The sequence below is a fragment of the Penaeus japonicus genome, unplaced genomic scaffold, assembly GCF_977035675.1.
Source record: "Penaeus japonicus unplaced genomic scaffold, GWHDUDI00000001_assembly GWHDUDI00000002, whole genome shotgun sequence".
Taxonomy (NCBI): domain Eukaryota; kingdom Metazoa; phylum Arthropoda; class Malacostraca; order Decapoda; family Penaeidae; genus Penaeus; species Penaeus japonicus.
This window is the reverse complement of record NW_028234404.1, coordinates 7,297,001-7,312,000: the sequence shown is the minus strand read 5'-3', so window position 1 is coordinate 7,312,000 and position 15,000 is coordinate 7,297,001. Positions and strand designations below refer to the sequence as shown.

The following is a 15,000-nucleotide window of genomic DNA, read 5'->3' as shown; positions in this document are numbered from 1 at the left end:
AACGACAAGAAAACCCCGTTAATCATATTCACACAATATTGTTATGAAACGCACACACACACAGACACACAGACACACACACATACCCCCTCCCCCCCTCCCCCCTTACGACACACACACACACATCCCCCCTCACCCACTTCTCCTCCTCCCCCCCTCTCCCCTTACGACGTACACACACACACACACACATCCCCCCTCCCCCCTCTCCATCCCCCCTTACGACACACACACACACACACACACGCGCGCGCCGTCGCCGTCGCCGCCACCGCCATGACTCGGCAAAAGGAATTAATCCCCCCGTTCGTATCCCCAGTCCCCCCCTTTTCTCCTCTGCGCACACCTTTTATCGATTTTTCCATTATCCACCTCATCTTCAATTACCGGTAGCGCGTTCCGCCGCTTCGTAATTAAGATCGCTATCTGACGTGACGGGAGGTCGGGAGGTCGGGAGGAGGGGGAGGGGGAGGAGGAGGGGGATGGGTATGGAGGGGAGATAGGGTATGGAGGGGAGGAGGGGTATGGAAAGGGGGATGGGGAGAGGGGGAGGTAGGGTATGGAAAGGGAGGAGGGTATGGAAGGGAAGGTTGGTATGGAAGGGGAAGGGAAAGAGAGAGACAGAGACAGATAAAGAGGGAGAGAGACTGAGAACGAAGAATATGCAGAAGAGAGAACAAAACATATGGCAAAGGAAAATGAAAACAATCAAACAAACAAACACACAAAAAAACGAAAACACTTATCTAACATACAAAAAAAAATATATAAACAAGATTCAGCATATGCAGAAGAACATCATGCACAGAAAACCATAAATTTCACCGACCTCTCTCCATAGTGACCATCCCCCCCTCCCCCTCCCCTCCCCCCCTAAGGGTACGGCTGACAGACAGGTGAGAAACACTGATGGATAGCGATAGGTGCGATAAGAGGATGCGGGGAGGTGAAGAGAAAGAGGAGGAGGAGGAGGAGGAGGAGATGGAGGAGGAAGAGGAAGAAGAGGAGATGGATGAGGATGAATAGGAGGAGGGAGGAGAAGGAGGAAGAGGAGGAGAAGGAGGAGGAGGAGGAGGAGGAGGAGGAGGAGGAGGAGGAGGAGGAGGAGGAGGAGGAGGAGGAAAAATAGGAGGAGGAAGGAGGAGGAAGAAGAGGAGATGGATGAGGAAGAATAGGGGAGGGAGAAGAAGAGATGGATGAGAAAGAATAGGAGGAGGGAGGAGGAGGAGGAAGAGGAGGAAGAAAATGATGATGGTTGTAGGAAAACAATAATCTTGAAAATTCTTCAAATATATAAACAAACCAAGCACAATAAACACACACACACACACACACACACATACACACGCCCACGTACACACGCCCACACACACGGATCCGCTCTGACCGCCAGCCCACGCAAGAGGCATCCCCGAGATTTCGAAGGAGCTCTGAACAAACTGTGATTTTCCCGCCCTTAATGTCAAATTCCTATAGGTTATAAAACCCACGAAGGAGACCGGGCTGTCTTTCCGGGAGGGAGGGGAGGGGGGGGGTTCTACAAGGAGGTCAGAGATTGTGTGGTTTGGTTGTGGTAGGGATAGTGGTAGAGTGGTTGGTTACTGGTTCTTGGATGGTAAGCGCTTTGTTATTGTCGTTGGTTAAGCGGTTTTGGTATCGAGCGGTTTGGCTATTTTGATTTTTCTTTCTGTTATTATTCTAAATTGGGAAGATATATTTCAGAAGATACGACGTGTAAGAACAAAAAAAAAGCATATACTATTAATCTACCAACACAAGAAAACAATAAAAACAACAACAACAACGCATCTCTCAAAGCCATCGGAAACCTCACCGCCAAACCTCGCTATCCGTAGCGCATGAACGACCGCCCGCCCCGCTAACTTTTCACAATCCCTTCCGCGCCATCAACACACGCGCTCTCAAAACGACGAGACAACCCATCACTTGATACCCATTTAATTACGGATTCCCACGACCCATTCCCATACGATTCCCAGGTACTTCCTTGTAGATAAGCAAGGCACAACCCTCGCTGTCGGATCACCATCCCGATCGAACAGGTAAGCCGACGGGGAAACAGATTCCACTGCCGATAGCGTTTATTATCGCCGATATTGAAGGCGATGGCGATCTGACGCGTGTGTGTGTGTGTATGTGTGTGAGAGGGAGGAGGAGGAGGAGGAGGAGGAGGAGGAGGAGGAGGAGGAGGAGGAGGAGGAGGAGGAGGAGGAGGAGGAGGAGGAAGAGGAGGAAGAGGAAGAAGAAGAAGAAGAAGAGGAGGAGGAGGGAAGGGGGTGGGGGAGGAAGAGGAGGAGGTGGAAAATGAAAGGAAGAGAGATAGATAGATAGATTGAGAGATAGATAGGTAGATAGAGAAATAGAGAGAATGAGAGAAAGAGAGAGAGAGGGAGAGAGAGAGAGAGAGAGAGAGAGAGAGAGAGAGAGAGAGAGAGAGAGATCATAAAAGAGAAAGAGATAGATAGATAGATAGATAGATAGAGAGATAGATAGAGAGAGAGAGAGATCACAAAAGAGAAAGAGATAGATAGAGAGAGCGAGCATAAAAGAGAAAAAAAACAAACAAAAAGATACCCATGTCTCAATGTAGGCACAGAGAAAGCGAGACAAAATAAACAAAAACAAAATCGGGACACACCCCGAGCGGAGAGGACTCGATATCTGTTAAATTCCCGGACAAATGTCTCATCTCGGGGTAATTTGATCGGTAGGGGTGGTGGGGGGAGGGGGAAGGGGGGGAGGGAGAGGGAAGGTGATAAAGGGGAGGGAAAAGGAGAGGGGGAGGGGGGGAGAGGGAAGGACGGAGGGAGGGAGGGAGGGAGAGGGAAGGTGATAAAGGGGAGGGAAAGGGAGAGGGGGAGGGAGGGGGTAGGGGGGGAAGGGGGTGTTACGATTCCCACAGGACCAGTAGCGACACCGAGATCCCATTTGGTGATCCCTTAGCCATCAGGAGCGCGGGCTTTGATTCTTTGATGTGATATCCGATCCCACTTCGGGCGACAGGATTTTTTTTTTTATATATAGCCTATACTCTGATTTATTCATTCGTTTATGTTTTATTTATAGCTTTTTTCGGGAGAGGAAATTGATTATCATTTGGTTGTTCTTTATTTTTGTTTTTAGTTAATTGTATATAGTTATTATTGAATAATGATCAACAAGATTACGTATTTAATAACTAATATATTAACGCGAATATAAAGATTACAAGTTTAGGCGAATGCAAAAAAATTACATTTTGTTAATCCAACGTTGGCAACATTGTGCGAATTCACACTGTTGCCAATTTCATATTTTATCAAAAATAAAAGTAAACGCATAATCTCAAATCTTTCTGATTATCTAAGTGAACTAATCATACAAACTCTTCTTAAAATCAACTTACATAATTATGCATGTTATCTTACATGGACCAATATATTTCCAAGAAAAAAATTCTCCAAAAGAAAGATTCCCTGAACCTGTGACGTCACATCGAACAATGTCAGTGGTGACGTCATACTATCCATCTGACCCACTGATGGCAGTTTGGGATCAATGCGGAAGAGAATTTAAGATAACTTTGAATATCATTAAGAATTATCTTCAGCTTAACACGTAGAACCACAAGGGAAGTACCTAACCTAACCTTTATACATGTCCGCATTGAATTAATAAAACCATACCCGATAGAAGAAGAAAAAAAAAATCTAGCAATCCAATAGAAAAAAAAACAAAAAACTTAAACATGAAACAAAAATAAAATAATATTCTCACCGCCCTAAACCTCACGCCCCCAAAAATACACTCCATTTTCTAACCTAACATAGCACAGGAGTTACAACCAAGCCTACCAACCCCGCGGGGCATTGTGGGTAATTTTGCGAGCGGCGCGGTCTAGCCTTTGGATATTAAAGAGGTTATTCTTGAGCGAGTAAAAAATATATATATATATATATAATAATAAAAATAAAAGATGAGAAAGTGATGGTAATTAGGAAAAAAACAGGGAGGATATGTATTATAAAAGAGAGGAGGTATAATGTTCCAGGGTATTCTTTTGGTGATGTTATGGTGCTGACGTGCAGATTTCCGTACATATACGGAACCATACGTACAGCAACACACACACACACACACACACAGACACACACACACACACACACACACACACACACACACACACACACACACACACACACACACACACACACACACACACACACACACACACACACACACACACACACACACACACGTACACACGTACATGCACATACTATTATAGTTTATATACAATGTTCCCCACGAGGTTTTCTGCTTCGCTTCCTTGAGTTTATTTCTTAACGTATATATTGCCTAATAGAGATCGTGCGCCGAGGGAAAGAGGGAAAGAGAAAGACACAAGAGTACAGAGTAGAGCAGAGATTATAGTAAGAGAGAATGTACGAGAGGTCTGAGAGAAGAGGAGAGAGACTTAAGGATTGAAGAGGAGAGAGGAGAGGGGAGAGAGAGAGAGAGAGAGAGAGAGAGAGAGAGAGAGAGAGAGAGAGAGAGAGAGAGAGAACGAGAGATGCAGAGAAAGAGAGAGAGCGAGAGGGGGAGAGATACATAGAGAGAGAGAGCGAGAGAGAGAGATACAGAGAGATACAGAGAAAGAGAGAGAGAGAGAGAGAACGAGAGATACAGAGAGAGAGGGCGAGAGATACAAAGAGAGAGAGCGAGAGAGAGAGAGGGAGAGATACAGAGAGATACAGAGAAAGAGAGAGAGAGAACGAGAGATACAGAGAGATACAGAGAGATACAGAGAGAGATAGAGAGAACGAGAGATACAGAGAGATACAGAGAAAGAGAGAGAATGAGAGAGAGAGCGAGAGAGAGAGATACATAGAGAGCGAGAGAGAGAGCGAGAGAGCGAGAGAGCGAGAGGAGGGCCTTAGTGAGAAGCCATTTGACTCCATTTGAGAGACGCGTAACAGTGAGCCACTTCGTCATCGCCGTACTATGAATATTATATTCATGAACTCACGCGCGGGTGCGAATGGGTGAGGGTGAATGGTGGGATAATGGGGAAGGGGTGAAGGGAAAGAGAATAATGGGGGAGAGAGAGAGAGAGAGAGGGAATCCGATAGCGGAGAACTTACGCGTTAATTAAAGAATGAAAATGCGGGGGAAAGAAAAAATAAATAAATAAATGAAAGAATATGATATTGATTGATAAGAAAATGAGGAAAGAATAGAGCAGGATGAGTAAACGAGATAAAAATAAACGAATGGATGTTTGATTGTCAGATAAGATAGCGCGTATAATTCGAACAGAGATCGCGGGCACAAACAAAACCCTGAGTGATGGTTTTCCCGCGAAAAGAAATATCGTAAATATTGGATCCATCTTATACACCACCGACCCTACGCTGGTTTTACATTATTAACCGACGGCATTCAGAAGTTAAAAAAAAAAAAAAAAAAAAAAAAAAACAGGTCCAGTCGTTGAAACGTCACTTTGGGAGTCGTAACGTATTTATGAGTGATATATGAATCGGGCAATATGTATACATTTTTTTCCCCTTTCCTTACGGTTGGTTCGAGTAATGCCTTTTTTATAATGCAGAGAGCGTTTCACAGCGTAATAATCTTGATAGTCTCAATCATCTGTCTCTCTCTCTCTCTCTCTCTCTCTCTCGCTGAGCTTTCGTTTATTTCAATAGGAAAACGGGGAACCAGTTGCAACAAAATTTCTATTATCAACTCGCTGATATTCACCGTGAACTTAAGAACTTAATGTATTATAAAAATAAATAAATAAATAAAATGAATAAATAAAATGAAGAGATTTATTCACGGTCTCTTCGGTTTCAAAATCAGCGAATCTCCCGCATTAAAAAAAAAATTGATTTTGAGAATTTCATGACAATACACTCACTCACACTCTCGCTGTCTCGCTGTGTGAACTCTATGACCAATCCGTCGGCCGGTAATTGGCTTTAATTATGCAAGGTACAGGCGTAACCATTAATTATTATCGGCTTCAATCCAGCCATACATGCAAGATTACGCTGATGTTGTCGACCGTTCTTGCTAAATCTTTCTGTCTTTATGTATCTTATTTTTTTTTTGTATTTTCTTCTTCCTCTTCTTCTTCCGTGTCTTCGCCTCGTGCGCTGCGAACTGTTAGTGTCTGTCTTCAACCACGCGTTTCGTAAGCGTTAAAAAAAATAATAATAAAAAAAAAAAAAGGAAAATCTTGAGACACCTTATTCCTTCAGCTGAACACACATCACACCTTCAAGAATCCGAACCTCCATAAAACTCCACTGATAAAAAAAAAAAAAAAAAAAAAACACCTTCCCTCATACCCACATACCCCTTCCAATCCCCTCCCCCCCCAGAAACCCCCCACCCCAGAAACCCCCCTTTGAACAGAACAATCTCTCCTTACCTGGACTCTGCTCTCCGTCAGCCCAATCCGCATTGCCAATTCTTCTCTCATGAAAATATCCGGATAGTGAGTCTTCGCAAAAGACCTTTCCAGTTCGTTAAGTTGCGCGGGCGTGAATCGAGTCCGGTGTCGTTTGGGCTTCACCGACTTGTCCGAATCGCTGCCGCCTACGCCCATCGTGCCGAGGCCGCCCGATACCTGTGCAGGCGGGGATGAGATAGGAAAGGGGTTAGCGTTTGTTATTGTTGTTGTTGTTGTTGTTTTTGTTGTTTTGGGGGGGTGAAGTTTGGAAGTGTGGAATGTTTTGTTTTTTTGTTTATTCGTATCTTTATTGTTATTGCATATATTTTCAGGATTATTTCAATTTTCTTCGTTTTATTCTTTTCTATCGTTATTTCATTTTCTGGTTTTCATTATATCAATTAGAACTACGAAATCTGATAAAGATAATGATAATAATGATGATAATAACAATAGGAAAATCATAATTATAATGATAGTGATGATAATTATGATAATAATAACAACACCAACAATGATAATGATAATCAGAGTGATTATAATAACATTAATAATAATAAAAATTATAACAGTTACTGATCTAAGTCTTAAGAGCGTTCTTATCACCGTTATCATAATAATAGTGATAATATTATCTTTATTATCATCACTATTATTTTGATAATAATGATAACAAAAAATGAAGATAGTGGTAATGGTAATGATGATAATGAAACTAATGGTGATAAAGATAATAAGGATAATCATAATAATAATAAATGAACAATAAGAATAAGAAGAATAAGAAGAATAAGAACAAGGATCAGAATCACAAAAATAAGAATCAGAATAAGAATCATAAGAATAAGAATCAGAATAAGAATCACAAATATAAGAAATAAGAATCACAAATATAAGAATAAGAATAAGAATCACAAGAATAAAAATAAGAATAAGAATAAGAATCACAAGAATAAGAATCAGAATAAGAATGAGAATCACAAGAATAAGAATAGGAATAAGAATCCCAAGAATCCTAAGACCGAAATAGCCCTCGAAAAGCCCAAGACGGAAGCCAGATCCCCCCACCCCCTCCCCCCCGACAACCCCAACGCAAAACACGGCAAAGAACTAACCGTAAAGCCACTTACATCCGCTCTGTGGCTGGCGTTAGTAGCCGAAGACTGGGCGTCCAAGTTGGCTAACGTGGGCGGCCCTTGCTGGTGATGATGAGCGTGAATGAGGGCGTGTGAGGTGTGCGTGGGCGGCGGAGACTCGAGTTGGGTGAGAGATGTCCCTCCGTCGCCGCCTCCGCCTCCGCCTCCTCCGCTTTGGTTCTTGTTCGTGACATTCTTGTTCAGATCGTCGACCAGGTCCTTGCTCACGCCTGGAAGTCGAGGGGATGTGGCTCTTTTAGAAAATCTCTTGGATTTTGGTTATATAAAGAAATAAGTATGTATATGTATGTGTGTATATATATATATATATATATATATATATATATATATATATATATATATATATATATATGATATATATATACATATAATATATATATATAATATATATAGATATATATATATACAATATATATATATATATATATTATATATATATATATATATATATATATATATATATATATATATATATATATATATATATATATATATGTATATATATATATGTATATATATACACACTGTGTGATTTTTTTTGGGAAAATTGTTATTTTGAAGAGAGATGCGATATGATTTCAAAAAATTCTTGTCATGAGAATAAACACACGAAAGATGAAATTATCCTGGAAATTATTTTGTTTATCAAAAAATATGATTGTATATATACTAACAAAATATAAAGCATTGATAACCAGGCTCCTTAACGAACAATATCACCTTTTAAGAAGAACTCAAATGAAAAATGGACATTAACAAATTTCCAAAATATTAAGATGTGATGTTTTATACAGATTGATATCAATATCATAATTAAACAATTCTAATTGCATTGCTTTCTTTGTTTTCGTTTTTATGCGTGAGTTCTGATGATCAAACGGGGAAGACTATTGTTATCATTATCATTAATATTTCGACGACCATCGTTATAATTATTAATTCTATCAATGCTGTTTTTACTGTTGTATTTTTATAAAATTACTATTAACTACCACAACCGTAGCGCTACCACAACTGTGATATATATTACTATGAATATAATAATTCCAATTATTATTTTTACCACAATTATTAAAATAATATTACCAATACGACCATAATTATTATGTCTATTACTCGTATCCTCCCTATAATTATTACTAATTTTCTTATTACAAAATATACTATTGGTATTAGTGCTATTACTATTCTCAAAATTATCATTATTTTAGTAATGATAATGTCGAATTTATTAGTAATATTATGTATAAAAATATATGAATCGGCAATGGTATTAATAGTGGTGATATTATACTAATAATGATAGTATAATCATAATCATTACTATTAATTATGATAATAATAGTAATGATAATAAAATTGATAATGATAGCAATGATAATGATAGTAATAACATCAGTGATAATAATAATAATGATAATGAAAATAATGATAAAAAATAATAATATTAATGATAAAGATAATAATAATAATGAGGATAATAATAGTGATCATGATAATAATAGTGATCTTGATAATAATAATAATAATAATAATAATAATAATACTGATAATAATGATAATAATAATGATGATAATGATAATAATAATAATAATGATAATAATAATAATAATAATAATAATGATGATAACAACAATTTGAACAAAACGACGCCGTGTCCCATTCGAAAGGGCTTGTCTTACACGCAGTGAATTATTTCCCCCTTGGCCGATAAAAAAACCCGACCGCTGTCATAAAATTAATCCATGTCGTATCTCGATCTTCAAAACCATACGTAAACTTGTTGTAGTTTATTTCCGAATCCCGATTTAAGACGTGAATTCTTTACTCCAGAAATCGGATTTGTTTTACAAAAATAAAGCGGTTAAAAAAAAATCGGATAAGGAATCCTTTTAAATCCGGGTCTTATCGGGTTGGGATTTTGAGCGTCAGGTGATCATTACCGGAAGTAAGCGAAGGTGATGCGATATCTTGTTTCTTAATGCTCTGGTTTCCGTTTATCTACGATTTAATGCCTTTTAATCTGATGTTCCGCTCCTTCGCTTACATACATAAAACCCCGCTGTGCGAAATCACTACTTCGAAAATGATTTATAGAATATAAATAAACTAACGAATGGAATTATATCACCTTAGGCATTCAAGCTATATGCGGAGAATCCAATGGTATATAGTGAATATATGTATTCACCTCAATAAGGCGCGGTTTTTGGCATTTATTCTGAATGGCACTTCGATTAACTACAGTGCCTTGTAATATACCCTTTCTGGCCCGGTACAGGTATTTCGCCGCCTGTTTACGATGGGTAACACTAGTTAATTTTCCGTTCAGAAAAGTTGTTTAGTGCGGAAAGTGTTGTAACTTGTAGATTGGTTTTAATTTTCCTTTTGTTTTCTTCAAGTGGCGCTGAATGTAATTTTATTTTAGATGTTCACAATAGCGGTGAGCGATTTTATGGAGTTTATGAGGCCGTCGTAACTTATGTTTCACGTAGGGTTGCGATTAGATTATGAATTAATTCTACGCTTGGTAAATTTGTAGAAACGGATATTTTGTAGTTCAGGATATATAGGTCTTGGAATAAAGCTTTCGTCTAATACTTAACGAAAATCCACAGATATATGACTATCACACGGAGTCTTTAATCGTATGTTATTACACTTAGAACTCCCTGTTTCAATGATTATGAAATAATATCCTACGCCTTACTTGCAAATTTGTAATAAACTTATAGCGTATCCATTCCGCGGTAGAATATCCGACGGCCGATCACATGATTTGCATGCGTCACGCCGCTCCCTCAATCTCTTCACGGAAACGAAATCACAATAACTCCGAGTCAATTATTCCCTGACAAACGGACTCTCAAACAGGCAAACGAGCCACCTGCAGGCTGCAAACCTTAGACCATCTGGGATGTCAGGTTACACACGGCTCTTGAGGGAAAGCCACCTGTCGCGGCGCGGTCGGAACAGCTGGTTCGAGCGCGGCCTCTTCCCACCAAAAGACGCGGCACAACATCCCGGAGAATACTTGACGAAACCCAAAAAGCTTGCCTAAGGTGTCTGATCTCGGCCAACAAATCAAATCTCGCCAGTGCCTATCACATTTGCACCCCTTAATGAGCCCAGAGCCGCTGGTAATTAAGAGTAAATTTGCAAAATACGCTGGTAATATGGGGTACTTACCGATTGATGGGGGTGGCGGAGCCGTCAACATGTCGCACAGGAGTTTCGCGACAAACTCACTTCTCGGGAATCCACTCTTTCAATGTTTGATTATGAAAAGCGCGTTCGCTCCGCTGATTACGTACATATGAAGTAATATGGTCCGCAGACAAGATCTAAATGGAGATTTCCCAATACTAACTTTGCTTGTTAAACCTATCTCCTCTTGTTAAGCGATAGGCGCATTGGGTGAGAGCGGCGGACCAATCATCGTTCAGGGACGCGCAAACGGGGCGGAGTCAGCCCACACGGTCACTCCCCCTTTCCGGTCGTTCCGCCAATGGGAGACGCGGAAAGGTTATACGAAGAATAATCTCTGGCCAAATTGAAGATAATACACAATGGAACCATACAATTGAACGGATTGCCGGAAAATTGCTTTGGTGTTAGGCAAAAGATGTTTTAAATTAATGTTATGTCCCCTTCAAAAGGACCAAGACAAGCTAAAGTACCTAAAGATAACACTAATCACAGTGGCAGAGACTCCATATTGAACAAGGTACGGACTCTTGAAAACTCTCGCCAGGACAATATTAACTTGAGATTTTCAATACTATTGAAAAGTCAAACTAAAGGAATACAACACTCTGTCTCTACATTATATCATACAGTCTATCTATATGATATAAGAATAGTCAGAGCAATTCAAACGAAATTTATCATCATTAATTTTGCGAGATTTGGTATATAAACTAGATACGTCTAACCTATGTACACTAACCAGGAAAACAGTAGAATGGATACAACGTGTCTTTGTGTCAAAAAATTGTCTGAGGAAATAAATATTTCATTGTGCGATGCTCTCCCTTTCTCTCTAGTCTCTTTCCGTTGTGTCTCCATCTCCCTCTTTCTCTCTCACTCTCTGTTTCTGACTGTCTCTCTCTCTCTAATTTTTTTTTCTCTCTCTCCTCTTTCTCTCTGTTTCTGTCTCTCTCTGCCCCCTCCCCCCTCTCTCTCTACCTCTCTCTCCCTCTACCTATCTATCGACATATCTCTCTCTTTATCCGCCTATCCTATCCATCGCTCTTCCAATCTTTCTCTTCCTGTATATGTATTCATCGATACATAATCTCGCTCTTTCTGCATGTATCTATGTATCAGATCTCTCTCTCTCTCTCTCTCTCTCTCTCTCTCTCTCTCTCTCTCTCTCTCTCTCTCTCTCTCTCTCTCTCTCTCTCTCTTGCTCTCTCTTTCTCCCTCGCTCGCACTCTCTCTCTCTCTCTCTCTCTCTCTCTCTCTCTCTTTTTTTTTTCTCTCTCTCTCTCTCTCTCTCTCTCTCTCTCTCTCTCTCTCTCTCTCTCTCTCTCTCTCTCTCTCTCTCTCTCTCTCTCTCTCCCTCTCTCTCCATTTATCTATCTCATTCTGCGTGTATGTGTTTCCCCCGCACCTCTCTCTCTCTCTCTTTTTTTTTTTCTCTCTCTCTCTCGCTCTCTCTCTCTCTCTTTCTCTCTCTCTCTCCCTCTCTCTCTCATTCTCATCTATCAGTCTTTACATAAACTGCATCAAATGACCCCCTTCCTTTAAAAAAAAATCTTATAAAACCGTAGAGTTTATGAGCCGCATATTTCTTTTTTCTGAACCCCTCTCCCCCCCTTCCATACAACCCCCCCTCTCCCTCCCTCTCCTAAACCTCCCTCCTTCCCTAGAATCCTAAACTTGCCATCCTTCCAAGCTTATTTGTTTTTTTCCCTCCACCTTCCCTCCTAACTTCTATCGTTTCCCTCCACGTCACTCCCCTTCCCTCCACACCTTCTCCTTCTCTCCTATCATTTCCCTCCATTCCTAATCCTTCCCTCATCCCTTCTCCTCCCCTCCTATCATTTCCCTCCACCCCTTCTCCTCCACTCCTATGATTTCACTCCACTCCTCTCCCCTTCCCTCCATCCGTAATACTTCCCTTCAAACTCCTACCTTTGCCCTCCACCTCCCTTCTTCTATTCACTCTCTTCTCCAACACTTACCTACTTCCCTTCTATTTCTTCTCTCCCCCTATCCTCCTTCCCTTTCTTACCACTCTTCCCTCCCTCCAATCTTCCTCTTCCTCTTCTTCAACACTTACCTATTTCCCTTCTAGTTCTTCTCTCCCCCTACCCTCCTTCCCTTTCTTACCCCTCTTTCCTCCCTCTACCCCCTCCCCCTTCCCTCTTTCGCACCCTTCACTCTTTTCCCTTCCTTCTAATCTTTCATTCTCCCTCAGTCTTATCTGCCTTCCCCTCACTTCCTTCTCCCCCCCCCCCATCTCCTTTCCCTCTAACACTTCCCCTCCCTTCACACACACACCCTTCCCTTTCCCTCCAACCACTTCCCCTTCTCTCCCCTCCCTTTTCCCTCATACTCTTCTCACCCTCCTTTCCTCCATCCCCCCCCCCTCCAACAACTTTATCTACCCCCCTCCCCACAACCCTTATCTCCCTTTCCCCCCCTCCTCTCCCTCTCCCTCCCACACACACTCTCCCACCTCCTCTCCCACACACACCCTCCTCTCCCTCCTCCCCCCTCCCCCTCCCTCCCCCTTTCTTTCGCCTCGTGCAGGTGTGATGCGCATCACGTCGGCACCAACACAGGAGGACTTCCGGTAATTCATGGTATCAATCTAAATCGTATCAGGACCCCGTTATATTGGACAGCGGCTCAACGTATCTTACTCTATCCTCTCCCCCTCCCCCCTCCCCCCCCTCCTCCTCTCCCTCCTTTCTCTCCTCTTCCCCAATCACGACTTTCCTCCCCCTCCCTCCTCTCCTCTCTCTCCTCTCCTCTCCCCGAATCACGACTTTCCTCCCCCTCTTTCCTTCCCTCCTCTTCCTGCTCCTCCTTCTTTCCTTCCTCTTCCTCCTTCCTCTTAATTCTCCCTTTCTTCCTCCTTCCGTTTATTCTCTCTTCCTTCCTCTTCCCTTTGCTCTTTCTTTACGGTTCTTCGCCTCCCTCCTCCACCCCCCTCCTTCCGAATCCCTCCCTTCTCCCTCATTTTGCTCTCCCTTTCCCTTTTCTTCTCATCCCTCATCCTCTCCCTCCCCCCCCCACCCTCACACTATGGGAAAAGAGGGAGAGGGAGGGAGGGAGGGAGGGAGGGACGGAGGGGGAGGGATGGAACAAGAGTGGGAAGGAAGGAATAAAGGAGTGAGGGAAAGAAAGGAGGGAAGGGAGGGAGGGAAGGAGGGAGGGAGGGAAAGAGGCAGGGAAAAAAGAGAGAAGGAGGGAGGGAGGGAAAGAGGCAGGGAAAGAAGGAGGGAAGGAAGGAAGAAGGGAAAGAGGGAGGGAAGGAAGGGAGGGAGGATAGGAGAAAATGAGGGAAGGAGGGGAGGTGGGACGGAAAGAGTTGGTAAAAGAGGGGGGAGGGGGGAGGGGGGGAGCTGACAGAAGGGTTGTTATGTGAAAAGGAATGAGGTAGACAGGAAGGAGGAGGGACGGGGAGGGGGGTAGGTAGAAGGAGGAAAGGTAGCTGATATAATATATATATATATATATATATATATATATATATATATATATATATATATATATATATATATATTCTAAATATTATAGAGAGAGAGAGCTCGTGTGTTTAGAGATTATAAAAAATACAAAAAAAGAAAAAAAGCGAAATTGATTCTAAATAAAAATTAATATATTATCATTATACGTCTATAAGTACGCTCATTTCTACATCAATCTATATATCTCCATGTGCGTATGTGCGTGTATGTACATATCCATCTATACCTACATCTACATCCATCTATCAACCGACCTATATACGACTATAAACATTAAAAAAAAAAAGAAAAAAAAAAATCCAGAAAATACGAACCTAAACGAACTCGGGAATCTTCGACCGTTTTCCTCCCTCGTTTTCGTAAAACGGATTCGCACAACTGGCGGAAAAATCGTATTCCGTTAGGCTCGGCGAGTGCTCAGCCGCGGCGCTCCCCCCCCCCCTTTTCAAAATACCATCTGTCTGTGTTACGAGAATACGAGCAGCTCAGACACTCTCGGTAATTCTCTCTTCGTCTCTCGCTCCTATCTCTCTTTTGGTGCTTCTTTCGCTCACTCTATTTTGTATTTTCGATTTTTTTTTGTTTAAAAATTCTTAAAAATGAGTTTTTAGCTTTTTTTTTTTACTTGGCTTTTCTCTCTCTTTTTTTGTTGTTGTTTCTCCTTTGTTTCCGATTTAT

The 15,000-nt window shown here is 41.4% G+C and overlaps 1 protein-coding gene across 3 annotated transcripts in view; it reads right to left on the bottom strand.

Moving 5' to 3' along the window:
* LOC122254145 (uncharacterized) overlaps positions 1-10,985 on the bottom strand; it is a 44,573-nt gene extending 33,588 nt beyond the window's left edge. For 2 of the 3 annotated variants that reach the window (XM_086546514.1, XM_043017677.2), the window contains exons 1-3: positions 10,808-10,971; positions 7,576-7,826; positions 6,440-6,637 (exon numbers count right to left, since the gene is read on the bottom strand). In XM_086546514.1, the coding sequence (XP_086402640.1) occupies positions 6,440-6,637; positions 7,576-7,826; positions 10,808-10,838 (480 nt within the window). In that variant the 5' untranslated portion in view covers positions 10,839-10,971. Of the gene's footprint in view, positions 1-6,439; positions 6,638-7,575; positions 7,827-10,807 lie in introns of all 3 variants that reach the window. The other variant, XM_043017680.2, reaches the window with a different exon arrangement.
* Positions 10,986-15,000: the final 4,015 nt, after the last annotated feature.